This window comes from Triplophysa dalaica, chromosome 13 (assembly GCF_015846415.1).
Source record: "Triplophysa dalaica isolate WHDGS20190420 chromosome 13, ASM1584641v1, whole genome shotgun sequence".
Classification (NCBI taxonomy): Eukaryota; Metazoa; Chordata; class Actinopteri; order Cypriniformes; family Nemacheilidae; genus Triplophysa; species Triplophysa dalaica.
Genome location: NC_079554.1, coordinates 19607698 through 19634229, shown reverse-complemented (window position 1 = coordinate 19634229; position 26532 = coordinate 19607698). Strand labels below are relative to the sequence as shown.

Genomic DNA, 26532 nt, shown 5'->3' with positions numbered 1-26532 from the left:
TGGATTAAACTAGAACAGCAGTCTCCCAGCGAGTAATAATGTGAAGGAACCAAAACTTCGCTGCAGATGCATAGTAAACTGTACAGATGTACAGTTGTAGTATATGTGTATAAGAGTGGAGAAAAAAAACTTGGGAAAGGCCAGACTTGACCGGGAGAGCCAATTCTCCTCTGGCATGTTAAAATAGCACTGCTGCAACTGAATAGAGAATAATTACAGTTAACTGTGAAATTCATCGGAAATAGTTCACGGGTCTGGGTAGTGAAAAGAAGAAAGAACTGGTGAGGATAGAAAAAAAGAGATATTTATGTTCGTCCAATATTATTATGGTTGTGGCTGTAGGTTGTGGCTGTAGTTGCACCTTAAACTCGTTCTTGTGCTCCTCAAACCATTCCGGAACCATTTTTGCTTTGTGGCTGAGCACATAATCCACATTGCTCCGTGGTGGCACTTTCGGCAGTGGAGACCCCTGTCAGCATGGGTAACCTGACTGGTCTGCGCCATCCATCCCCATATGCAACAAACTGTGATGCACTGTGTATTCTGACACCTTTCTATGAGAACCAGCATTAGCTTCTCAAGCAACTTGAGCTACAGTAGCTAGTCTGTTGTATTGTACCACACAAGCCAGTTGACCACCTTGGACCAATTTTGATGGATACTGACCACTACAGACTGGGAATATCCAGAAGAGATGACCCCTTCGTCCAGCCATCACAATTTGGCCCTTATTAAAACTCGCTGTAATACACATCAACATCAACACATCAACTTACGGACACATGTTCACTTGCTACATAACATATCCCACCCACAAACGGGTACCGTGATGAAAAGATGATCAGTATTTTTCATTTCATCTGTCGATGGTCATAATGTTATATCCTGATCGGTGTATGCAATAATACAAAAAATAGTGTAGTCTTTGTCATTAAAATTGATTCATTCTAAATAAATGTAAGTGGTCAATAAATTAAAATGAACAAAGATCAGAAAAGTAATGGTTGGCTCAGAATTGATTGACAAACATTTTATGACCTGGTCCATGTCCTTAATAAGATAATGATTGACAGACTGGACTGTGATGTTTATTATTACCACATTCACAAGCTCTGTGCTCAGTTTGCTTGTCAAAGCTCCAACATGGAAGTTCAAAAAGCAGGTCTTTTATTCTGTCTTTTCCTCTTCTCAGGTAAGACATTTAAGTTTTCATCTCTGTTATTTTTTATGTTAGTATAAAATGTATTATATATTTTTATGATTGATGATGGTCATATTGTCTGATGCGATTATTATTATGATTTCTGTTACCTCCAGTTTTCCTAAGGGACTACAGTGAACCTAGAGTTAAGATGATGGTTTTAAGGGTGGTTTTGTGCGTATAAGGGACATTTTTGTAAAGTCCATTTGCCTTTGTTAACTTATGTCCATCCAGTACTAATCTTAATGAATGTTTCTTTAATCAATTTATTTTTCAAGTATACATCAAGCATAGACCAAAAATAATCTCTTTGCGGCCATGCACTATTCTTCTAAATTCTTTATAATGATCTTGAAACAAAAAACTAAAAAAAATGTATTACTTAGACTGAAACTGATATCATGCTAATTTACAGTAACAAAGAAGCGAAGGTCTCCAAAAACATATTTGTTTTAAAATTAAATACAAAACTGAAGTTTTGATAAAATATCATGACCAAGACAAACTTACTGGCCCTTGTTTGACGGAGGCTGTTTCTGTCAAACGCTCTTGAATCTGCTCTGTACAGCTGCTGAAGACTGTATGCACTGCAATGGAGAAGACTACAGAGGCAAGATCTCCATCACTGAGAGTGGATACACCTGCCAACGCTGGGACTCTCAGACACCACACAAACATAATTACATCCTTTTATTGTGAGAAACTAGCACTTACTGGGCATTAACGAAATCTCGCCAACTTAGTACAAGTACTCAAAACCCTTTTTTTGTAGTTTACAGAACTTGAGGGAGAACTATTGCAGGAACCCTGGTGGAGATCCCAGACCCTGGTGTTATACCACAGATCCATCCAAACGCTGGGAGTACTGCTCTATTCCTCGATGCAGTAAGATTCATTCCTGTCAGACTGTCAGAAATCACTGTGTCAAATATTCAATTCATTAACTATGGGTCACACTGTAAAAATGTATTCTGTGTCGTAGTAGATTTCATTAAATCAATTGAGTAAACTTTACTTAATAAAATTATGTTCTTGTTTTTGTTTTACCAAAAATTTAGTTAAAATTACAGAAATATCTCGGAATTCTAAATGCACGAATAATTCAGTGAATTCAACTTAATTTTATCATGTTCAACCCACCTAAACTTAATTATTCTGTGGTGGAACTACATGAATTCTTTATGTTAATTTTCCCTGACTGAGCAGTGAATTTAGAGTTTCCAGCATGCTCTGCGTGCGACAGCATTTGGGGAGTCGTTTTTGTGAAAAAGTGATGTTTTATGTGCTTTAATAGAAAAAGAAAGGCTTAATAGTGTTTATTGTTCAGGTGTCTTTACGATTTATTAGATATTATGTTTGTATTTTTGTATATTGGGTTACCATCTTTCAGAAGAGTGGTGCTTGTGCTTATATTGTGGGAGAGCTTATGCTATGTTTTTTTACACAGTGAACAGTAAAACTGCTGATGTCTTTACTGAATCAACCTTTAGGTTACTTTTATGTTCTAAACAACATATGTTTTTAAAAATAATAAAAGTTAAACAGAAGTTTAAAAAGATGAATAAGTCCACTCTCAATGTTTTTACAAGGTCAAATTAGTATTTTTTCTTGATTTTTAAGGTTTGTCATGTGACGTGCTTAACATTTTTGGGCAATTTTGCTTGATTTATTCGTGAAATATTGCGTTAAAAAATGCTTTAAAGTACTTAAAAATGTTTTGTGTAATACTGTTACCCTAATTATTTTAAGTAAATATCTGTGTAGTTTTTTACAGTGCAACTTTTCCTTGTAGCCACTGAACCACCCACATTTGTACCAGAGCTCACCTGTAGTTCTGAAGTAGGAAGATATTACAGAGGAACTATTTCTGTGACCAAATCAGGCAAAACTTGCCAGAGCTGGGCATCTCAAACTCCTCACAAACATGACAGATCTTCAGTAAACTACCCATGCAAGTAAGAGTCAATGAGATGGGTTTAGGGAGATTGAGGTTCTGGTTATTTACTCTCTCCCATTTTAACTTTTTAAACTTTATGAATCATTTTGTTTCAGAGGTCTTGAAGAGAACTACTGCAGGAACCCTGATCGTGAAAAAGCACCATGGTGTTACACCACAGACCCTGAGACCCGCTGGGAACACTGCACTGTGCCCAATTGTAGAGATCAACCTGGTCTGTATTGAGGAGCCACCGTATAACTAACTTATTGCATACCTTGTAGATTCTGGATTTCATTCCCTGCACTTTAAAAAACTAATGAAATCATTAAGTCATTACAAAATGTCGTTTCTACGCAAAATTTGGCATTTATCAATATGGACATGACTGTTTGCTATGATCAAATCTCACGACAGGTCTCAGCTAGTGTATACAAGTTTTGAGATATATGTTGAAGGTCCTACACGCACTAACCTTTTGAAAACAGAAAAGGAATAATGACAAATAGAAAGATTGTGTTTTTTCGTTTAGAATAACAAATGTAAAAATAGATTCCGATGCGATTTCGTATTTTTATTACACAAATAAAAAAATTCTAGCCTAATTATATTATAATTTAAATGTTTAAACGGGTACGTTTGGTTTTCTCATCAGACTTTAGACTACTTCCAATATAATTTAAGACAATTAAGATGCACAATTAAAAGTAAAAGATTAAAAACTACAATAATCAATATAATTTCAAGCAATGCATACGTTTACCTATTTGCAAGGTGATATCTTTTCTGACAAATATCCATTCTAAAGAAAACAGACAACACGCATGCTTTAATGTTTCTTTTATTAGTGCGATATTCGCTGCGAAAGAAAATAAATAAATGTAAATAAAAATCAAGCCTCATATGGAGTAGCCTGGTTGACTACACGAACGCGGATGACCGCAACAGTGATTTCTTTAAAACAGTTTTTTACTATCTTGATTGCGCTATTTAAGGTTAAAGTTTCAATTTATAAATTCAATATTTTTGGCCGGATAATGTTTTTCCAAGTCGCACAATCTAGGGGTGAAGCGTCTACACCCCTCATTGGGGGCGATATGTAAATTATCATCAGCCGCATTTATCATCATTCATACGATGAGATTATACAAATGTTTGATGAATCACATAAACACTTTCGTAAAATGCTTTTTGCAAACGGATATGCACTCTTTCTTCATTAGATTGATAATTGATACAAAGCATGTTTTTACATGAACTCATCAAAACAAGTTAAGCAATGCAATTTTTTTATAAGCTACAACAACTCTTTGCGGCCATGCACTATTCTTCTAAATTCTTTATAATGATCTTGAAACAAAAAACTAAAAAAAATGTATTACTTAGACTGAAACTGATATCATGCTAATTTACAGTAACAAAGAAGCGAAGGTCTCCAAAAACATATTTGTTTTAAAATTAAATACAAAACTGAAGTTTTGATAAAATATCATGACCAAGACAAACTTACTGGCCCTTGTTTGACGGAGGCTGTTTCTGTCAAACGCTCTTGAATCTGCTCTGTACAGCTGCTGAAGACTGTATGCACTGCAATGGAGACGACTACAGAGGCAAGATCTCCATCACTGAGAGTGGATACACCTGCCAACGCTGGGACTCTCAGACACCACATCAACATGATTACATCCTTTCATTGTGAGAAACTAGCACTTACTGGGCATTAACGAAATCTCGCCAACTTAGTACAAGTACTCAAAACCCTTTTTTTGTAGTTTACAGAACTTGAGGGAGAATTATTGCAGGAACCCTGGTGGAGATCCCAGACCCTGGTGTTATACCACAGATCCATCCAAACGCTGGGAGTACTGCTCTATTCCTCGATGCAGTAAGATTCATTCCTGTCAGACTGTCAGAAATCACTGTGTCAAATATTCAATTCATTAACTATGGGTCACACTGTAAAAATGTATTCTGTGTCGTAGTAGATTTCATTAAATCAATTGAGTAAACTTTACTTAATAAAATTATGTTCTTGTTTTTTTTTTACCAAAAGTTTAGTTAAAATTACAGAAATATCTCGGAATTCTAAATGCACGAATAATTCAGTGAATTCAACTTAATTTTATCTTGTTCAACCCACCTAAACTTAATTATTCTGTGGTGGAACTACATGAATTCTTTATGTTAATTTTCCCTGACTGAGCAGTGAATTTAGAGTTTCCAGCATGCTCTGCGTGCGACAGCATTTGGGGGAGTCGTTTTTGTGAAAAAGTGATGTTTTATGTGCTTTAATAGAAAAAGAAAGGCTTAATAGTGTTTATTGTTCAGGTGTCTTTACGATTTATTAGATATTATGTTTGTATTTTTGTATATTTGGTTACCATCTTTCAGAAGAGTGGTGCTTGTGCTTATATTGTGGGAGAGCTTATGCTATGTTTTTTTACACAGTGAACAGTAAAACTGCTGATGTCTTTACTGAATCAACCTTTAGGTTACTTTTATGTTCTAAACAACATATGTTTTTAAAAATAATAAAAGTTAAACAGAAGTTTAAAAAGATGAATAAGTCCACTCTCAATGTTTTTACAAGGTCAAATTAGTATTTTTTCTTGATTTTTAAGGTTTGTCATGTGACGTGCTTAACATTTTTGGGCAATTTTGCTTGATTTATTCGTGAAATATTGCGTTAAAAAATGCTTTAAAGTACTTAAAAATGTTTTGTGTAATACTGTTACCCTAATTATTTTAAGTAAATATCCGTGTAGTTTTTTACAGTGCAACTTTTCCTTGTAGCCACTGAACCACCCACATTTGTACCAGAGCTCTTCTGTAGTTCTGAAGATGGAAGATATTATAGAGGAACTATTTCTGTGACCAAATCAGGCAAAACTTGCCAGAGCTGGGCATCTCAAACTCCTCACAAACATGACAGATCTTCAGTAAACTACCCATGCAAGTAAGAGTCAATGAGATGGGTTTAGGGAGATTGAGGTTCTGGTTATTTACTCTCTCCCATTTTAACTTTTTAAACTTTATGAATCATTTTGTTTCAGAGGTCTTGAAGAGAACTACTGCAGGAACCCTGATCGTGAAAAAGCACCATGGTGTTACACCACAGACCCTGAGACCCGCTGGGAACACTGCAATGTGCCCAATTGTAGAGATCAACCTGGTCTGTATTGAGGAGCCCCAGGTCCGGCCCTGGCCAATTTGCTGCCCTAGGCAAGATTTCACCTGGTGCCCCAGGAATTTTGTTATTAAAGTTACACAGAAACAAACTGCACAGCTTTGTCTTGTTTTTCTTTATTTTGAAAATATTTTGGAAACACACACACAACGTATTATAGAAACAATATAAATATGTTTATATTATATTATGTTAGTGCAGAAAAAACTATATTACAGAAACATTGCTTTCCTTTGCTTTCCTTGCCTTTCTTACAGCATATGTAACATTCCAGAAATTATAAATAAGAGTGCTGCACAAAAAATAACTATATACAAACTTGAATGAACTATGCAAATGTATAGCAAATGTTCTACAGTCTTACTCGCCTTGCCTTTCTAGCAGCAAAGTCATCTATGATATCATCATAAGACAGCTGCTGTGAGACTACATGATTTATGCTAATGACTGAAAGTCCACTGAGACGTTCTTGAGCCATTGTAGATCTCAGGTAGTTTTTAATCAGTTTGAGCTTAGAGAAGCTCCTTTCAGCAGCAGCGACTGTCACAGGTAGAGTGGCAAAGATTCTCAGAGCGACCCACATATTGGGGAAAATTTCCATCAGCTTCTTCTTGTGCAGGAAAGTCAGGAGCTCAATGTTTGTCATATTTTTTGATGGCAGATGTGGAAAGTTTTGCATTTCTAATACAAGTTCTCTGCCATCAATGTCTGGCTGTCCATCATGGCTTAAAGCTGTGCTCAGGGTTTGACAGTGCTCTAACAACCCATCTTTGGACATGTTGGGAAAGTTGAGGAGAACTCCAAATTTGTCATTCACCTCCGCCAGGGTCTGAAATCTCTCATCTAGTGAAGAGAGGGCTGTATCCACGACTACATTAAAAAAATTTGTTTCCAATTTTTTAAGTGCATCACCAATAGGCTCATCTGGAGCCTCGTAACCAAAGTGCCTTTTTGTGGTTCTCAACCGCTTTTGTTTGATTACAGCTTCCACGTTCATCTCCTCACACATTTCCTTGGCTGTTGCCTGTGCACTAGAAAATCCAGTATTTCTCTAGCCGTCAAGAGATTCCCTGTTTTTTTTCAGCATGTCAACTGCCACATCTAGCTGCATGGAGGGTGATTGCATCTGTTTACTCACATGCTGGATCTTGTTGAGAATATCATACCAAATGACTGTGCAAATAGAGAAGCGGTAGGATCCAATCTCCTTAGCCAAAGACTGGGCTTCAACTTTCACAACAGGGTCTTGAATAGTTTCCCTCACCTCCAGAAGAGCATCTCTGACTTGCCCAGCCTGGTACCTTACTGCCTGGATGCTGTCTATCCTGCTTTCCCACCTGGTCTCTGACCATGATTTCAGGGTGGTTTTGACGTGTTTCAGGAGGATATCCCATCTATGGGTGGAGGCTGAGAAGAGTTTGAACAATTTTGCTACATATCCAAAGTAGCCAATGGCATCTGGTGAGCTCTTAGCAGCATCAGCTACCACCAAATTTAAGGAGTGGGCACCACATGGGACAAAAAAGGCCCTTGAGTTCAGTTGAAGCAGCCTAGCCTGAACACCTTTATTCTTTCCCTTCATGTTGGCACCATTATCGTAGGATTGTCCTCTGCAGTCCTCAAAGGGGATGTTCAGCTCCTCTAGTCTTTTGAGGATGAGAGCAGAAAAACTTTCCCCGGTTGACTCCTCTGCCACAACAAAGCCCATGAAATGTTCTTTAATTTGTGGCAATTCTTCTTCCAGTGAAACAATCCTGACAATGACAGAGAGCTGTTCTTTATGACTCAGATCAGGGGTGCAATCTAAAATGATGGAGAAATACTTTGAGGTCTTGATCTCTTCCAATATTTTTTCCAGTATTTTTGTGCTTATTGAGTCTATGATTTCATTTTGGATTCTTTTGCCCAGGTAATGTGTGTGACTTCCAGCTCCACTTTCCACCCTACCAACATGCTGCTTCATTATTGGGTCAAATTTGGCCATTAGCTCCACCTCTTTAAGAATATTGCCATTGTCTGGTTTGTTTAATGTGTCTGTGGATCCCCTTAAAGCAATGTTTCTTTCAGCTAAGGACTGAATAATTGCCACTAGTCTGGTAAGCACATCTCGCCACCTGTTTCTCTCTGCCTCAGCGAGTGCCATCTCTTGCTTATGTAGCACCTCTAACCTGAATTAGAATGGTAGCTATATATCTAGTACCTAGGCTCTGAGCAGTAATTGACAAGACTCACAAGAAGACTTAATTTTTTAAACAGAACAGCTGGCAGGTTTATTACACAATCACTTTGCAACACACTATTCACAGAATGATTTTGTCTCACATTAGAAAATACCCCAAAATAAAATAGAGCTCTTTCTTTTAGTAAAACAATAGGAAAACAAAATAAATTGTCCTCTGAAAAATAGAAAGTCAATCTACCCGGGTAGTAAACCGAAACACATTCAAGTTTCCTTATCTGGAATCCATGGAATCCAAAGTCTGGATACAAATCAGTTCAGTCACTCCGCAGAAGAGAATCCGACACAGCTGGCCACACTGCGTCCAAACGTTCCTTCTGTAGAATATCACTCACTGGGACAGGCTCGCCATCGAAGTCGGTATGGTTTGGAACCAAACTAAATCCAGGATAAAAACCAATCTGTACATAGCAGTACAGAAATGAAAAACACAATTATAATTCTTTCTATCTCCTTTTTCATATATGGTACCTCATTTACTTTTCTTTTCTCAATAAACCAGTTACACATTTAGAACCATTAGCTATATGATTATAAGAGAACTGTTCAAATCATACAACGACCATGCTCCATACAAATCTGTCTGACTAGAGACTATAGTTCACATTGCAAACCTAAGACATGGTACACAATTTAAACAATATCACTTATTTTCCTAAATAAATGTTCCTTAAAGGATTAATGCATTCTTCAATCATAACATATAATGAACTGTATGCTATTAAACTAGTAAACAACATGAAATGAATGCATTATTTCCCCATTAGTCATTTTACATCAGTGAAACACATTTAGAACACAGTATTTAGCTCAATGTTCAGTTTAGCAAAACACAAAATTCACACACTATGAGCTAAGTGCAATTAAACATATTACAATACTCTCATGTCACTCCGATTGGTTTTATTATAATAGCATGAAACCTAATACTGTTTACTGATAGCATCACCTTGTGTTAGCTAGCAATATGGTAAGCTAATGAGCACATTGAGACAACAGAAACTCACCGGAGGTTTCAGCAGAAATCACGGTGGAAAACAACATAAAACATCTCTCACAATGCAGTCCTCGGGTCATTAGCCAGCTTCTTTTGATTTTTTCTCTAGTATTGACTAAGACTCTATTAAAATAGTCATGCTGACATCTTCTCCCATCTTTTTGTTTCGGAAATGTGAAATTGCTTTTTATATGATATGGTCCTCTGAGGACAAACTCTGTTCTTACCTTCTCAATTAAAACAGATGGCCAGTCAGCAGGGTCTAATAGTGCAGCCTTTTTGTAAACTGATGCTGAATCGCTGGGCGGTGCTGAAGTGGAGGGAAGAGATGTGCTTGATGCTGAATCACTGGGCAGTGCTGAAGTGGAGGGAAGAGATGTGCTTGATGCTGAATCGCTGGGCGGTGCTGAAGTGGAGGAAGAGATGTGCTTGATGCTGAATCACTGGGCGGTGCTGAAGTGGAGGGAAGAGATGTGCTTGATGCTGAATCACTGGGCGGTGCTGAAGTGGAGGGAAGAGATGTGCTTGATGCTGAATCACTGGGCGGTGCTGAAGTGGAGGGAAGAGATGTGCTTGATGCTGAATCGCTGGGCGGTGCTGAGATGGAGATGTCTGCAACAGGTGGCCCAGGATTTGCAGGGACGGGGTTCAGATATTTCAAAAGTGCATCTGAAGAGAGAAGAGGAGGATTATATGTGACCATTGGGTGTTACATTTTATTATTAAAAAGCTGATGATAGTGAAACTATAAAAATATGGCAGCACCTAAACCACATTATAGCTTAAACACACAAACAGCAAGAATAATTACATCTGGTATTCATGCACAAAATTCTATTCATTGAGCACTTCTCTAGCATACAGTAGTTACATTTTCAAAATTAATTTTGAAAGTGTTTGTTTTCCAGTATATCTGGCATGGCAGCAATGTCCTACTAACTACACTTTATGATGTTATAACCATGAAACAGAGAAGAAACGTAAATCTTTATTTAAATTGAATTTTAATGTAGCTATTTTTAATAAATCCATATATATAATACATATATATAACAACATTTTATGTAGGACTCATTTTAAATAAAGATTTACGTTTATATAGCAACATTTTATGCAGAACTCATTTAATAAAGATTTATATGTCACTACTTTCTACTCAAGGACCTTGACAGAATTGTAGTGGAGTATAAAGTACGATATTTGTCTTTCAAATGTAGTGAAGTTAAAGTAAAACATCTCCTGAAAAAATAATACATATAACATTACTAATTTAGCCAATTCAAATAAAAATACCATAAAATACTGCACAAGTTCGACTAACTATGTCATAAGCTAATTCAAATTAGCGAACTTTACAGGCATCGTTGAACTAACTTAATGCAACATAGATAAACTAATCATTACCTACCTCTGTCTTTTTCGCGTTTTTCTTCCTCTTCTCTTCTTTTTTTTCTTCCCTGGGCACCAGATGGCTTCGGTCTTTTTGACATAATGACAACTTATCAGTGTCAGTGAATTCGGCCATCTGTCACTCACAATCACACACAGGTAACGGATGTTTGTTTTGTTTTTCAGCAGGGCGGGGGGCGGGGTGGATCGGTATTCGGGAAAGCAATGTTGTAGTTTTGTCTTTATCGGACGATCGCTTTTTTTAATCCATAATATTTAAGTAGTATTGGTAATAAAAAAACTAAAATATATTCATAAAAATAATAATTTGGGCGCTCGGGCGCCCCAAGGGGTGGGGCGCCTATGCCCAGGGCCGGCCCTGGGCGAGACGCAGGCGCACTGTGACTATTTAAGCACACAGACACACAGAAATAAAACAAACCAGTAACCTAATATTTATATAAAATATAACATAAATATGGATATGGTCTGCATATGGAATAAGGTGGTAAATATACAAACTCATTTCCTCAAATACCCCAGACCATAATGTTTATATACAAACAAAACAACAGATACACCTGGTGGAAAGTTCTACAATCATTTCGGATAAAAAGAAAATAGTTTAATCTGTCAAATCTTATCACCTTGATCCTTCAGATTAGATGATGAATGACAACATGCAAGTATAGAGGGCATGCATCAACGTCACTTTCCCTCTTGAAAATGTCGGGACATGCCGTAGGATACGCTGCCCTCGGTGGCAAAACACCCAGCATGTTGGCTGAGGAGAATGGGAAAAAAAGAAACCGGGACTAAAACATGCAATTATTTGCTGAAATTACAAGCAGCTGGATGAGACGGTGATCCACACGGCTTCACTACGACTTATAGGAATGTTTTGCAACCCAGGAGGCCGCGGTGCTCTCGTGGTGTTCACGTTGTAAAGTAACGATACGTCCATACCCTCTATATTACGCACTTGGCTGGAATGGGGAAAATAATACTGTGGCAACATTAATTAAGACACATGAACAATTGATTCATCGTTTACTCACCCTCATGTCATTCCAATTTCCAAACCTGTACGACTTACTTTATTCTGCTCCACCCCCTAGAAAATATTTTTAAAAACACTGGGACCCAAAGAACATTGGCCCCCATTGATGTCATTGTATGGACACAAAACCACAGAGACATTTCTCACAATATCTTCAGTTGTGTTCCACAGAAGAAAAGCCGAGCTAGTTAAAAAAGTCCACTTCTGACAAATCACATGATCAGTAACAGTAATGATGGGTTCAATACTGAAACCCATGGGTTAGGGATTTTACTTCAATTGCAATGAATATGTGCTCTTTGTCATTAAGTGACTTTTAATATAAACATCATAGCCTGATAAAATAGTCATTTTAGAAGAAAAACGTCAGGTGGTACTTTGGGATCTGAACTGTTCACATATTGATTGACAAACGTAAAAGTGAATCTGTCCATGCAGTGTATGATGTGCCATTTAAAAAAAAGATGTTGTATTGTATTCATACATTACAACATACAAATGATATAGAGATTGTTGTAATTGAGAGATTTATTTGCCTGAAGTTGCCGATTGTCTGAAGTTTTGCCAGAGGGTCTGTTTGCTGACCTGGTGTCTGTTTTGAGGTGTTCTGCAGACATTGCGCTCAAGTTTATTGTGAAACAGTTGAAAAAAGGTTTATTCGTAAAATCTTGTATCCATAGATATATGGCACAGCATGGTACATATAGTCAAGAAGGGCAAATAAAGCCACTTTATAAGAATAAAGACAAAGACAAGTATTAAGATGTCTCCACATGCAAACTGAACTCAATAAAACTTTATGTAAACACTAAACTGAATCAAAACTCTTAATCTTTGTGCACATTACATATTAAAGTATGTGAAACTGTCACTGTTAAATCATACAGTTCACTTCTTTAATCTTGTTAAAGGCCCTAAGATTCACAATCCTTTTACTTGTTTAGCATAATTAAACAAATACCTAAATGTGACATAAGACACAAATGTCTAGTTCTGACAAATCACATGATCAGTAAAAGTAATGCTGGTTCAATATATATTGATCAACAAACAGCACAGTTCATGTCCTTCATTAAACAATGATTGACTGAAAAGGAACTAGTCTATTAGGGCTGTACAATATGTTGAAATTATCAAAATTAAAAATAAACTGCTACGTATAACAGAAAATATCTTACCTTTAACTAACTAAATTCAATTATGGACAGTGGTTCTACATAATAAAAACATATTATCTCTACTTAAATACTTTCAGTAAGATGAACTTAATTGATTAAAGTAATTTTGACATTATTTGGACACAGCTTGCTCAGTTCTGTTTAGTTATACATATAGTATTTGAGTAGAGAATGAGATAACATATTTCTGTTGTGTGGAACCTCTTTCCATAATTTAATTAAGTTAATTTAAAGTATCATGTGTTGCTTTTAAACAACAAATGACCATTTTGAATTTTTTTCAGAACAACTTTATGTGACATTGAATGATGAATAGTGGCCAGTTCAGAAAACACAACATCTGATGAGCTGACTCATGTCTTTGATAGGAAAATGATTGATAGAGGACAAATTTATAGTCACATTCAGAAGCTCTGTGCTCAGTGTACTTATCAATGCTCCATCATGCAGTTTCAAAAAGCAGGTCTTTTATTTTGGATTTTTTCTGTTCTCTAAGTGTTCTTTTCTTATTTGTACATTTCTATTATTCTTCATATGAGTGTAAAATAAATTAGTAAATTAAGTTTAACATTAATGAATAAAGATGCTCATTTTATCTCGATATCATTAATGATAAATTATGTTCCCTCCAGTTTTCCTAATGGACTACACTGAAAGTTCAGGTAAGATGATGTTTGATGAAGACTTACTGAAGGAATTTACAGTTTGTCCATTCACATGATTTTAATTTCTTAACACTTAAGAAATATAGTTTATGGTAATATTCTAGGCACATAGCACCAACCACTTATATATCCAGTCAATTTACTGAATCAGCATAAGTGTTTCTAAATATGCTTAGAAACAAGACGGTCATTGGATGATGCTGCGATTATGTCCCGCCCACGGACGCTCAGCGTCTCTGGGATGAATGGAGGAGTGGGCTGGCCCGGACTCCGAGCGTCTGCGTGATGATTGGAGGGTCTGTCGAAAGACTGCATCTCGTTTTGATTGACAGCGATTTTTCTTCTATAAAAAGTCGCTGACGCTAAAGCTATTCAAACTCAGTCCCATTGCGGATTTTTCAAGTGTAGTCGAAACTGCTGCAACCTATTTCTTGGTATTTGCTTACCGAAATTGCTTGCCAATTTTCATCTTACATTTCACACAATTATACACCACATTCCTTGTTTCAGTTTAATGTAATTCTCACATTTCCCCATCGAGTTTAATATCTTTTTTTTAGATAGTTTGTTCATTTGATTCATTGTGAAATGAGCTTCCCCTCTTTGAAAGACCAGCAGCCGCCACTGTCCGTGGTATGATTTGACTAAGACTGTCCAAATATTATGCAGTACAATTGCATGTTTTGAACCTGATGTTCGAAATATTATGTGTTAACATGACCTTACTTGTCAGATTATTAAGCATAATCGGAGTGAGACTGTCCATGTTAACGCACTCAAAGAAGGGAATCAGAAAGCTTTTGGACCTCATTAAAACTATCTTTCTTAATTTGTGTTCCAAAGATTATCACAAGTCTTACGAAGTGACTAAAGTATATGAAAGACATTTTTTTGTCAATTCTTTTCCTAAATATATTAAAATAGGGATTTTTCCCTTCTCTATGTGTTCTTTTATTATTTGTCCATTTCTATTATTAAACGTTTTCCTCTTTATTGCGAGGTCCGTAACAATTGTATAAAAGCCCTGAAACCTGTCCGTCTGTGCAGAAAAGTCATTTGGAGCACATATCTAAAATGAGGGTGATCGTTTCCTTGCTATTTAAATAGTGTAGCTCAATGGAGTTTCAAAACAATTTTATTTTGCCATGTTTTTCACATTCTGCTAAATAGTGGCGGGTTCAGAAATGATTGATTGACAAACATCTTATGACCTGGGCTGCGTTTCCCAAAATCATCTAAAGGCTACGTGCATCATAAAACAATTGTACAAATCATCTTAGACTACCATTTCCCAAAAGCTTTGTAACTTATGTAGTATTTGAAAATAGTAGATCTCCACACCACACAATTTTTTATAAAATGTGGTTCAACAAACACATATACAGCATTTTTTACTTTTGATTTTAACTTTTGAATTTTGCTAGAATGTGCAAAATACAAAATGTAGCTTTCTATACTGTGCTTGTTGGCGTTCACGACTAAATGTTAAATTTATAATTACTGTTACTAAAACTGTTTCATCGTTTACCCACCTCATGTCATTCCTAACCTGTAGGATTTATTTTCCAGACAAGAAACGAGTCATTAAACAAACAGCTTAATGTGACGTAACACAATTTATCTCAAAAGAAAATGTCCACTTCTCACAAATCATGTGATCAGTAACAGTAATGATGCGTTCAATACATATTGATTGACAAACACATACTAGTATCACAGTCTATGTCCTTGATTAGACACTTATTGACGTAACTGTGTATGACTGTGCCCATTTAAAAATATTTTTGTTACATTTATATATAATAACATATGAATGTATATATAAAATCCTGTATTGAAATAAGAGATTATTATTATTATCGTCGTTGATGTTTAAAAAATCGCTTTAGAACAGCAATTTTACATTTTTATTCATGTTACAGAAATATAATTATATTAATTTACTAAACATTCTCCAAGTTGAGAAACCATTGACTGAAAGACATATTATGACCTGGTCCATGTCCTTGTTAAGATAATAATTGATAGATGTCTGAGTGCAGGGTGATGTTTGTTATAGTCACATTCAGAACCTCTGAACTTAGTTTGCTTGTCAACGCTTCCACATGGAGGTTCAAAAAGCAGATCTTTTATTTTGTCTTTTCCTCTTCTCTGGTAAGCATTCATAAGAGTTCTTTAAAGTCCATTTCTATTATTAAGAATGCTCATTTGATCTGGATGTAAATAATCTGATGAATTATGTTACCTCCAGTTTTCCTAACGGACTACACTGAAAGTACAGGTAAGTGTATGAAGTCTTACTGAAGGATTTTTATGTCCATTCAACTGTTTAATTTCTTACACCCAATACTTCATTTATATTTAAATATATAAAGATAAAAAAAGATTCTTGATTCTAGGCACATAGCCGAAACCACTTAAATATCCAGTTTATTTCCTGAATCACCATAACTAACTAAATAAATAATAAATAATGTCACAATGCAGTAGATGAAACAATTTTGAGTCACAAAGAACCTTTAACATCTAATTAAATATTTTGTTTTTAGAGGTTACATTTTTTTTTCTGTTTAAAATATGGTTCTTATGGCATCGCCTTGAAGACCATTTGGAGTACACATGTTTATTTTGACCAACATTAAACAGAAGAGCAAACATAGCACATATCTTAATTAATAAGCACATATCTTATTGATGTAATATATATAATTTTTTTTAATATTGTCTTTTTACAGAAGTTATTTTCAAAAGTGATGGTTTTGAAACATTTGCAGTCACTTTCTCACTTATTCACATTTTCTACATTTTAGAATAAGAGTAAACTCGTCAAAACGATGGAATAATGTAAATGTATGAAAGTAAGGTTAAATATTAATAACAATTCTAATCTCCTTAGAATTTGCAGAATGTTTTATCGTCATTGTATCAATATATTGAAGGAGTTCTCGTCAGTGCTGGGTTCTTTTGGCTACTCTGACGTAGTTAAAATCATCCATTTCAAACACATATTTAATCACTGTTCAGTTATTACAATTTACAAGATATACAAGAGCATATTCAAGAGTATGTGATGTGTGTGAATCATCGTTTGCTTGATGATTATGTTTTATTATGACTTGAATGTTTAGATATTACTAAATAAACATTTCTGGACATCTTGTATTTTCTGCATGTCAATATATTTCGGATAAGTGTCAATTTATTTTTCCGTCTCCCAAACATTATCCTATACAACCATGAAATTTCTGAATTATTATTACTGTGTTGTGGACAAAAATAAAGGTAAACATTCAAATAGTATATGTAGAAAATAAGACATAACAAAAAATAAAAAATGACAATGACTTAGTTATATCTCATGCTCTTGAATCTGCTCTTGTATACATGCAGAAGATTGTATGCACTGCAGAGGAGACGACTACAGAGGCAACATCTCCATCACTGAGAGTGGACACACCTGCCAACGCTGGGACTCTGATCCACTAAATAAATACACGGCATCAACGTGAGAAACTATCACTTACTTACAGAGCATTAATGAAATATTAGAAACTAAGTTAATCAAAATGTGTGTTTTGTAGATACCCTGAGAAGAACTTGGAGAAGAACTTCTGCAGGAACCCTGATGGAGAGCTCAGGCCCTGGTGCTATTCCACAAATCCATCCAAACGCTGGGAGTTCTGCTCTATTCCCCGATGTAGTAAGATTCACTCCTGTCAGCCTGAAATCACAGTGTCAAATATTCAGTTTATTGTTGTATCACAATATTAATTATTGCTTTTCATTCTCTTGTAGGAACTGAACCAGCCGCAATAGTTCCAGATCACACCTGTATTACTGGAGATGGAAGCTCTTACAGGGGAACTGTTTCTGTGACCAAATCAGGGAAAACTTGCCAGAGTTGGACATCTCAAACTCCTCACACGCATGGCAGAACTCCAGACAACTCCCCATGCAAGTAAGCATTAAAGACTGAGCTCATCAAAGAATGAAAATGATGTCATGTAATTCATCATCTTTTCAAAACACAATATGATGATATTTGGCACATTTACAAGATGGAACAACACTACAATATCATTTTGGATCAACAACAAGATAGTATATTATATCACATCTATCAGCACCGACATGAAACCAAAATGTAAGAATTAAAATTTTTACTTGACCCATTGCTTATATATAAAAAATCATTTCATTCCAGAGGTCTTGCAGAGAACTACTGCAGGAACCCTGGTAATGACCGAGCGCCCTGGTGTTTCACCACAGACCCCGAGACCCGCTGGGAATACTGCAATGTGTCCAGATGTCGAGGTAGAGCTTAACCTTGTCTGTAATGTAGACAATGAAATAAGATTTGCAAACAATAAATGAGATATATGGCTTACTAACTTACACAGTTATTCATATACTTCTACTTAATTGTTTTATATTTTCTACATTTTAGAAAAAGAATTAACTCATCAAAATGATGGAATGATGCAAATATTTGGAATGATGTTGCCTCACAGCAAGAAGAGACTCTCTATCCAGTCGTATACAGCTTTATATTGAAACAATACACCCAAATACACAAAAAATAGGTTTTAATCTACTTTTCTGTTGGCAGAAAACAAAATGTGTGTAATAGGGGGTGAACTCGACCAGTTAAAACTACACACCAGCATCACTATAATTAAAATTGCTGAAATCCATCTGTGTATATACTTCCATACAGTCAAAGCGTTTTGAATCATAATTGCTCAAACAATGTCCATAAGTGGTTAGTTCTTGGAAACACTGTTTGTTCATGCATATCTCATTCTCGCTGCAGAGGCGATCCTGCGTAGGGAAAGCAAAAACGTGCTCGGTCTGGGCAGTAGAAGTGAAGCAGAATGTATTGCTAAACTGCCAAGGCTTACTCAGAAAGTCGTTAGATCTGTCGCTAGTCGCTTTTTGAAAGATAAGTCGCTAAGGGGTCTGAAGAGTCACCAAATCTAGCAAAACAGTTGCAATGGATGGGTGCCCCGAACCCAAACCCCAAAATTTCAATGAATGAAAATTATTTTCTTTTTTTTAGCCTTTTTTTCCATTGTTGTTTTTAAGAATATATGTTTTTTTATAAATATTTATTTTTATCTTTCATTTATTAAACTTTGTGTAAAAAAATGTGTTCCCGATTTTCATGTCACTACCGATACAGTGTATGTTTAAGTCCATTTGCTGGGACTGATTTTAGCCACACCCCAACATTCTTATCTCGAATCACTATTGTGTCCCTCTCTTTTATAACTATGTGGTTAGTAGACCGGTCTTATCACTTTTAAGTAAACAGGCTAAAAATCAGTGTGTAACTTTAAGGAACGTCTTTTTTCTGCAATTAAGCAAACTTTATTGTCCGTTATTCCATAAAATTTAATTCTTATGTGTGTACATCTGTTCAGAACTGTGCTTGCAAGCAACAATCTGATTAGAATATTTGAGCCACGCTCAAAAGTATTCAAAATTGTAACTACAAAAACAGTCACGATCGAAAAGTATCACTGGATATCATCGTTTCGGTAGTGAAATTTTTTGATAGTGAGAAAAAGGGAACATTTAATCCCTAATTTTGGAAACATACAAAACTTCGTACAGTTATGCAAATGATTTGTTTCTTTGGAAGTTTTAGTAGTGATATACTATGTGAGCTGGAGGTTTTCTATTAGATATTTACTATCAGATGTTTGTCTGCTATATGTGCTCTGCAACATAGTTAGTTATTTGCATTAACATTAAATGTTGAAAGTCTGATTCATACTCTTGATCTCCATCACTGAGAGTGGATACACCTGCCAACGCTGGGACTCTGATTCACTCAATAAGTACAGGCCATCAAAGTGAGAAACTATCACTTATATACTTACTGAGCATTAATGAAATATTGTCCACTTAGAACCAAAGTTAATCAAAATGTGTGTTGTAGATACCCTGAGAAGAACTTGGAGGATAACTATTGCAGGAACCCTGATGGAGAGCTCAGGCCCTGGTGCTATTCCTCAAATCCATCCAAACGCTGGGAGTACTGCTCTATTCCCCGATGTAGTAAGAAATCACTTTCAGCCTTTTATTATATGATATTATTAATCATTGATCATCTTTCTCTTGTAGGAACTGAACCAGCCACAATTGTCCCAGAACACACCTGTATTACTGGAGATGGAAGCTCTTACAGAGGAACTATTTCTGTGACCAGTTTAGGGAAAACTTGCCAGAGTTGGACATCTCAAACTCCTCATAAACATGATAGAACTGCAGAGAAGTACCCCTGCAAGTAAGCATTAATGGGCTAGTTATTCAAGAATGAAAATTATGTCATTCATTACGCCATATTGAGTCACTTACCAACTGCAAGACATTAATTTGTCCAGGGCCGGCCCTGCATTTTGGGGGCCCTAATCTGATTACAAAATGAGGCCCCCCATCATCTAATGTACACAACAAACAAACCTTACACAGATTATATCACATATATCTAATTATATCTGACCATGTCAAATTAACAACACAATATTATCCCTTTACAGCTTCCCTGTAGCTCAGTGGTTAGAGCATGGTTCTAGCAACACCGAGATCATGTGTTCGATTGCACACTTGCCCTTTTCTTGATCCTTTCTTTTCTTATCTTCTTTCCTCTTCTTCCTCTTCTCTGGACCAGACTGATAGTTCTGTCTTTTCCTTTTTAATCTTTGCACAGTTTAAAGCTAACGCACATGATGATTGACACTGACACAACGAGCAAGTAAATGACATTTTCACGCAAGGCAGGGGCCCCCTAGTGGCCACGGAGGCCCCATGCAACTGCTTATATCGCTTATTAGGTAGGGCCGGCACTGAATTTGTCTTTGGAGCTTTCTGATCCTATTATAGACGGCAACGCATTTTACACTCAAATAGGTTAGAAAAAACACTGTTAAAATTTGTCGCCTTCTCTTGTGGATGGGCAGTGGAGACGGAAGATGGAAAAAAGGAAATTATTCAATATTTTTTTTTGCCAACAACAAGTATTTTATTTACCTCATAAAATTAAGTTTTAACTACTTAAGTCACATAGACAATTTGGACGATGTCTTGACCAACTTTTTGCGCTTTGAGTGATGTTGCTTTCTATGAAGGTAATCAGAAGGCTTTTTGACTATCAAAACTATCTTATTTTATGTTCCAAAGATGATCCAAGGTCATATGGTTATAGAATGACTTCATTAAACTAGCCCTTAAAGGGGCCATTCACATTTCGCATATTCGTTATTTTAAATGTGGACGCGCAACATGCACGCTCAAAAAGAGAGCGATGCTGTCGCGATCCCGTTTTTCTAGGGGTGGCGGCATCGCATCGAGATGAAAATATTTAAACTTTTCAGAGTGCCACATGCGCACGGCAGGTCATATGACAAGAACCAACCAACCAATAAAGACAAGCTCAGTGAAGATGGAGACACAGATGATCACAGCATTAATAAATCTAGTAGCGAGTTATTGAAAGGTATTTTCAGTTCATAGAGGGTGAACCCACGGGAGTGGGAGGGAATAGGAGTCATTCTTCTGGGATTGGGACGGGACTTTCCCCCATTTTTTTCGTGGGAGTGGGAGAGATTTGAAAATGCAGTCTCATGTCAACCTCTAGCGTGGCGCATTATTGCTTAGCAGGAGAGCTCAAACTCTTAGAATTTTATAATGAATTTTAATTTTATAATGAATTTTATAATGAATTTAAAAACTTTAGAATTTCAAAATCCTTTTTTTTTTTTTTTTTTTTATTTTCAGAGTCCTATTGATTTAATTTTAAAAACAATTTCATTCCAGAGGGCTTGTAGAGAACTTCTGCAGGAACCCTGATAATGACAGAATGCCCTGGTGTTTCACCACAGACACCGAAACCCGCTGGGAATACTGCACTGTGCCCAAATGTGATGACCAACCTGAACCTGGTCTGTATTGAAGGAAATTAAATAAGATTCGGCAGAAGTATATCAAATATATGGTGTAACTTACTCACTTTTAAATATTTTTCTAAATAAAAATGAATAATAATTAATTACAGTTAACCCATCAAAATAAGAGAGTGGTTCAAATATAAATATCGAAAGGAGTTTACATACAAACAAACAAAATATTTACGTTGTGGACAAACAAACTTAAACATGCAAGTACTGTAGTATAAGTAGAAAATCAGACCGAAAAAAAGTAAACAATGTGTCCATCATATCTCTTACTCCTGAATCTGCTCTTGTATACATGTAGAAGATTGTATGCACTGCAGAGGAGACTACTACAGAGGCAACATCTCCACCACTGAGAGTGGATACACCTGCCAACACTGGGACTCAGATCCAAAAAATAAATACATGCCATCAAAGTAAGAAACTAGCATTTACCTACTGAGCATTAATGAAATATTGTCCACTTAGTACAAGTACACAAAATATGTGTTTTGTAGATACCCTGAGGAGAACTTAGAGAAGAACTACTGCAGGAACCCTGATGGAGAGCTCAGGCCCTGGTGCTATTCCTCAAATCCGTCCAAACGCTGGGAGTTCTGCTCTATTCCTCAATGCAGTAAGATTCACTCGTGTCAGCCTGAAATCACTGTTTCAAATAATCAGCTTTTTATAATTAGATTAATTATTGATTTTTTTTCTCTTGTAGGAACTGAACCGTCCACAATTGTACCAGAGCTCACCTGTATTACTGGAGATGGAAGCTCTTACAGGGGAACTGTTTCTGTTACCAAATCAGGGAAAACTTGCCAGAGCTGGACATCTCAAACACCTCACAAACATGACAGAACTCTAGAAAACTACCCCTGCAAGTAAGCATTAAAGGGAAATAAAAACATTATATCATGAATACTCACCTTGAATTTGTACGATAACTCCATGACCTCTGTTCACCTTTGGAACACAAGTTAAGATAGTTTTGATGAGGTCAAAAAGCTTTCTGATTCGCTTCATAGACAGCAACGAACCATCACTCAAAGCACAAAAGTTAGTAAAGACATTGAAAATAGTCCATGTGACTCCATTAGCTCAACCCTAATTTTATGAAGCGACGAGAACGTTTTTTTTGGGCAGTAAAAAAAATTCAACAATTTCTTCTTTTCCGCCTCAGTCTCCAACATGAGTTCACAAGAGCACGCTACTTCTTTTTAACAATATCTTTATTAAATTTCTGCGCTTTGAATGTATGTTGCGTTGCTGTCTATGAGTATGTTTACATGCACAAAATAAACTATCAATCAAAACTCATCTTTCACATGTTTACTTGCAAAAAACTACATTTACATGGAAGTTTGAGACTTGCCAGGATTTCAGAAGCTTATTTTTTCTCATGTCCAACAATAGTTTTCATTTAACTGTTGCTACATTAACTATTTAAATGCATGATTCGATCAGACTTATATTAATTATATTGCTGTTTTGAGACTTTTACTAATACGCTGTCAGACAATAGCAAACTACCTCTGCCGAGCGGGTCTTGCGTTTATGAGCTTTCCCTGATAAAAGAAAACGATTTTATGTGTTTACATGACTTTATGTGTTATCAGATTATTAAGCATAATCGGAGTGAGACTGTCCATGTAAACGCACTCAAAGAAGGGAATCAGAAAGCTTTTGGACCTCATTAAAACTATCTTTCTTAATTTGTGTTCCAAAGATTTGTGTTATCATAAGTCTTACATGGTGACTAACGTATTTGAAAAAAACTTTTTATATTTATATATATTTCATATATTAAAAAATATACTTTGCTGCGTCACTTTATATGTTAAATGAAACCAGAATATCAGAACTTTCATTTTTACGTAACCTATTGAAAAATCATTTCATTCCAGAGGTCTTAAAGAGAACTACTGCAGGAACCCTGATAATGACAGAATGCCCTGGTGTTTCACCACAGACCCCAAGACCCGCTGGGAATACTGCAATGTGTCAAGATGTGATGACCAACCTAAATCTGGTCTGTATCTGAAATGTGGACAGCCAGCAATAGAAACAAAAAGTTGCTTGTGGCATGTTGTTGGGGGATGTGTTTCTGAACCCCACTCCTGGCCTTGGCAGATCAGTCTTAGAAAAGGGTACACAAATTTCACTCCTATGTCTCTGTGCTTAATACTAATGCATAATAATTTACATAACATGCTCCATAAACAGCTCTGGTTCTAGAGCGTTTAGAATATGTATTTATTTGAGTCATCTGATGACTATTAATTTATTTAGTCAAGATCCTGAATTTATGGATTTTTGCATCCATAGGGCTTAACATTTGATTGAATTCATTGTGTGAAATGTAAACAATCCATGGTATTCCTTTGCATTAAATGTATAATGTGAAATTCAAATGAATAATGTGAAATTCAAATGAAATAGTGATATAGACAGTTTCATCAGACGGACGCGCCTGGCCCGAAGTTAGCTTCTGGTCTGTGTTTGTTTATTGGTCTGATCTTGAGTTGAAATTGGTATCGCGGTCTAAATTCAAAATATTGGAGAGGCAAGTTTAGCCAAGTATCGGTTGTACTCGATTTCTTTTGCTTGTTATCAGAAATAATCAACAGGAATTTTATTATTTGCGGATGAGTAGCTGAAGTTATGGTCGGGCCACAAAAGTCTGCAACGTTTGTTTATGTTGTTGCTTTTTTAACCGTTTATTCAAATTAAATCGTAAGATGTTAGTCACTGCCTGTGTACTACATCACTGACTTTCAGCTGGAGGATAGATTTTACCAACTAACTCTTTTCTGTCATAGTGCTGAGAAATCTCACTGGTGTGGTGGAACTCTGATTGATCCGCAATGGGTCCTCACCGCAACACATTGCCTTAAGGAGTGAGTGGCCATTTTTAAATATGAGTATTTCAATATTAGAGGGTATATAAAGGCAAAAGTAAAAAACACTGGGAAGTTTAGAAGTTTAGACCATCAAATGATGAAATGTTTACCTACATTCACACAGGTCTCCAAGTCCATCTGTTTACAAGATCTTCCTCGGAATCCACACAAAAAATGGGTCTGAATCATCCAAACAGGAACGAGGTGTTATTAAAATGGTTATGGAACCATCTGGAACTGACATTGCACTTATAAAGCTAGACAGGTTAGAGAGTTCACTGTTATATATTGTTGATGTCTCTAACAGCAGTATAGCTATCGCAAATTAAAAAATCGCATTGATAAAAAAGAGAAAAGGTGAGCTACTGTAACAGTCAAATGTCTCATAGTTTCTCCAAGTCAAGCTGAAAGGCCTAGCACTAGTTAGGCAGAAAATACTGGACACGCTTCACTTTAAGAGTTAACCTCTCAAATGTTCAAAGCCAAATTTAGAGAAAACTCTGTCTACACTGGACGTGATTGGTTATTTTGAATGACATCATGAAGGCAAACTCACAATAAAGTGTTTTTTTAGGCCAGCAGTACTTAATGATCAGGTATCGCTTGCTTGTCTACCAGAAAAGGACTATATTGTACCAGACGCTACTGAATGCTTTATAACAGGCTGGGGCAAGACACAGAGTAGGTGGTTTTTCAAGCAAAACAGATTTCACGACATTTATATCTTATTTTACTTAAATGATTATATCCTGCAGCTTCAAGCTTTCCTTTTCTTCAGGAACTGGTGGAAAGGGTTACCTGAAAGAGGCCGGCGTACCAATAATTGAGAACAAAATCTGCAACAATCCGTCATTTTTGAAAGGCCGCATAAAGGAACATGAGATGTGCGCTGGACACAAAGAGGGCGGAAAAGACTCTTGTCAGGTTAGAAACATGCACCAAAGATCAAACAATATATCCTACAAATGTTGATAAACAACGAGTATGAATTGTAACCAGTTTAGTCGTGAAATTTTACGCCTCATGTGCATTTTATTTTCACCAATTTAGGGTGACAGCGGTGGACCTCTCGTCTGCAAAGCACAGAACAAGTTTGTTCTTCAGGGAGTGACATCATGGGGTATTGGTTGTGCACAAGCTATGAAACCTGGAGTGTACGTACGAGTCTCTAAGTTTATCAACTGGATTGAACAAACCCTGAAAGAAAAATGATGCATCTAGCTTTCCTGTGGCTCAGTGGTAAGATCATGGCACTAGCAATGCCAAGGTCAAGGCTTCGATCCCACAGGATTGCACATAGTCAGAAACAAAAGTATAATATAATGCAATTTAAGCTACGTCTGCCAAATGCGTATTTGCAAATCTTGAACACAAATGTATAATGGGATATACATTAGAATTTAAATGTACATCTTCTCTATAGAATAAAATTATTATGATACAAAAGCTGTTTTAAAGTTACTGCTCATGTTCTGTGTATCGCGGCTGTCCTTTTGAAACCTCGCATCTCCATTTTTAATGATTTATGTAATCATTTAATAGTTGAATCATTCCAGTAAGATAAGTTTCCTGCTGTTCTTCCCTTTTCATATCAGATAGTAGACGTCTAAGTCTGCTGGATAGTTAGATCTATCATTTATGGCATCACAATAACAATTGAAACAACCTACGGGATCATTTTGGATGAAATACCAAGATGGTATATTCTATAAACTTCACATCAGATGATGGATGACAACATGTAAGTCGTCGCCTTAGAATTATAAGGTTCTATCTGACATCTTTATCCAAAATTGAGTATTCACATGACTTATTTACATTATGCCATGCTTTT

At 36.2% G+C, this 26532-nt stretch overlaps 3 protein-coding genes across 4 annotated transcripts; 2 read left to right on the top strand and 1 right to left on the bottom strand.

Annotated features, from left to right (window-relative positions):
* The first annotated feature begins 1075 nt into the window (after positions 1-1075).
* On the top strand, positions 1076-26144 carry LOC130433973 (plasminogen-like). The gene is made up of 25 exons (XM_056763782.1): positions 1076-1192; positions 1731-1896; positions 1974-2086; positions 2994-3156; positions 3254-3372; positions 4667-4832; positions 4910-5022; positions 5931-6093; positions 6191-6309; positions 9877-10206; positions 17243-17357; positions 17434-17552; positions 17648-17810; positions 18057-18166; positions 19742-20144; positions 21674-21798; positions 22112-22226; positions 22308-22426; positions 22517-22679; positions 23703-23945; positions 24618-24695; positions 24823-24963; positions 25273-25379; positions 25477-25622; positions 25749-26144. The coding sequence occupies exons 1-25, from the start codon at positions 1144-1146 to the stop codon at positions 25908-25910; spliced, it is 3810 nt and encodes a 1269-aa protein (XP_056619760.1). The 5' UTR covers positions 1076-1143; the 3' UTR covers positions 25911-26144.
* On the bottom strand, positions 6742-9946 carry LOC130434475 (zinc finger MYM-type protein 1-like). 2 transcript variants are annotated; one of them, XM_056764669.1, is made up of 2 exons: positions 9788-9946; positions 6742-8964 (listed from the first exon to the last, which is right to left on the bottom strand). In XM_056764669.1, the coding sequence occupies exon 2, from the start codon at positions 8465-8467 to the stop codon at positions 7376-7378; it is 1092 nt and encodes a 363-aa protein (XP_056620647.1). In that variant the 5' UTR covers positions 8468-8964; positions 9788-9946; the 3' UTR covers positions 6742-7375. The 2 variants fall into 2 exon arrangements, with proteins under 2 accessions (XP_056620647.1, XP_056620646.1); XM_056764668.1 differs by lacking the exon at positions 9788-9946 and adding an exon at positions 9571-9774.
* Positions 15869-19264, top strand: LOC130434477 (plasminogen-like). Its single transcript, XM_056764671.1, has 7 exons — positions 15869-16006; positions 16104-16133; positions 17243-17357; positions 17434-17552; positions 17648-17810; positions 18057-18166; positions 18300-19264. The coding sequence occupies exons 1-7, from the start codon at positions 15958-15960 to the stop codon at positions 18404-18406; spliced, it is 693 nt and encodes a 230-aa protein (XP_056620649.1). The 5' UTR covers positions 15869-15957; the 3' UTR covers positions 18407-19264.
* Positions 26145-26532: the final 388 nt, after the last annotated feature.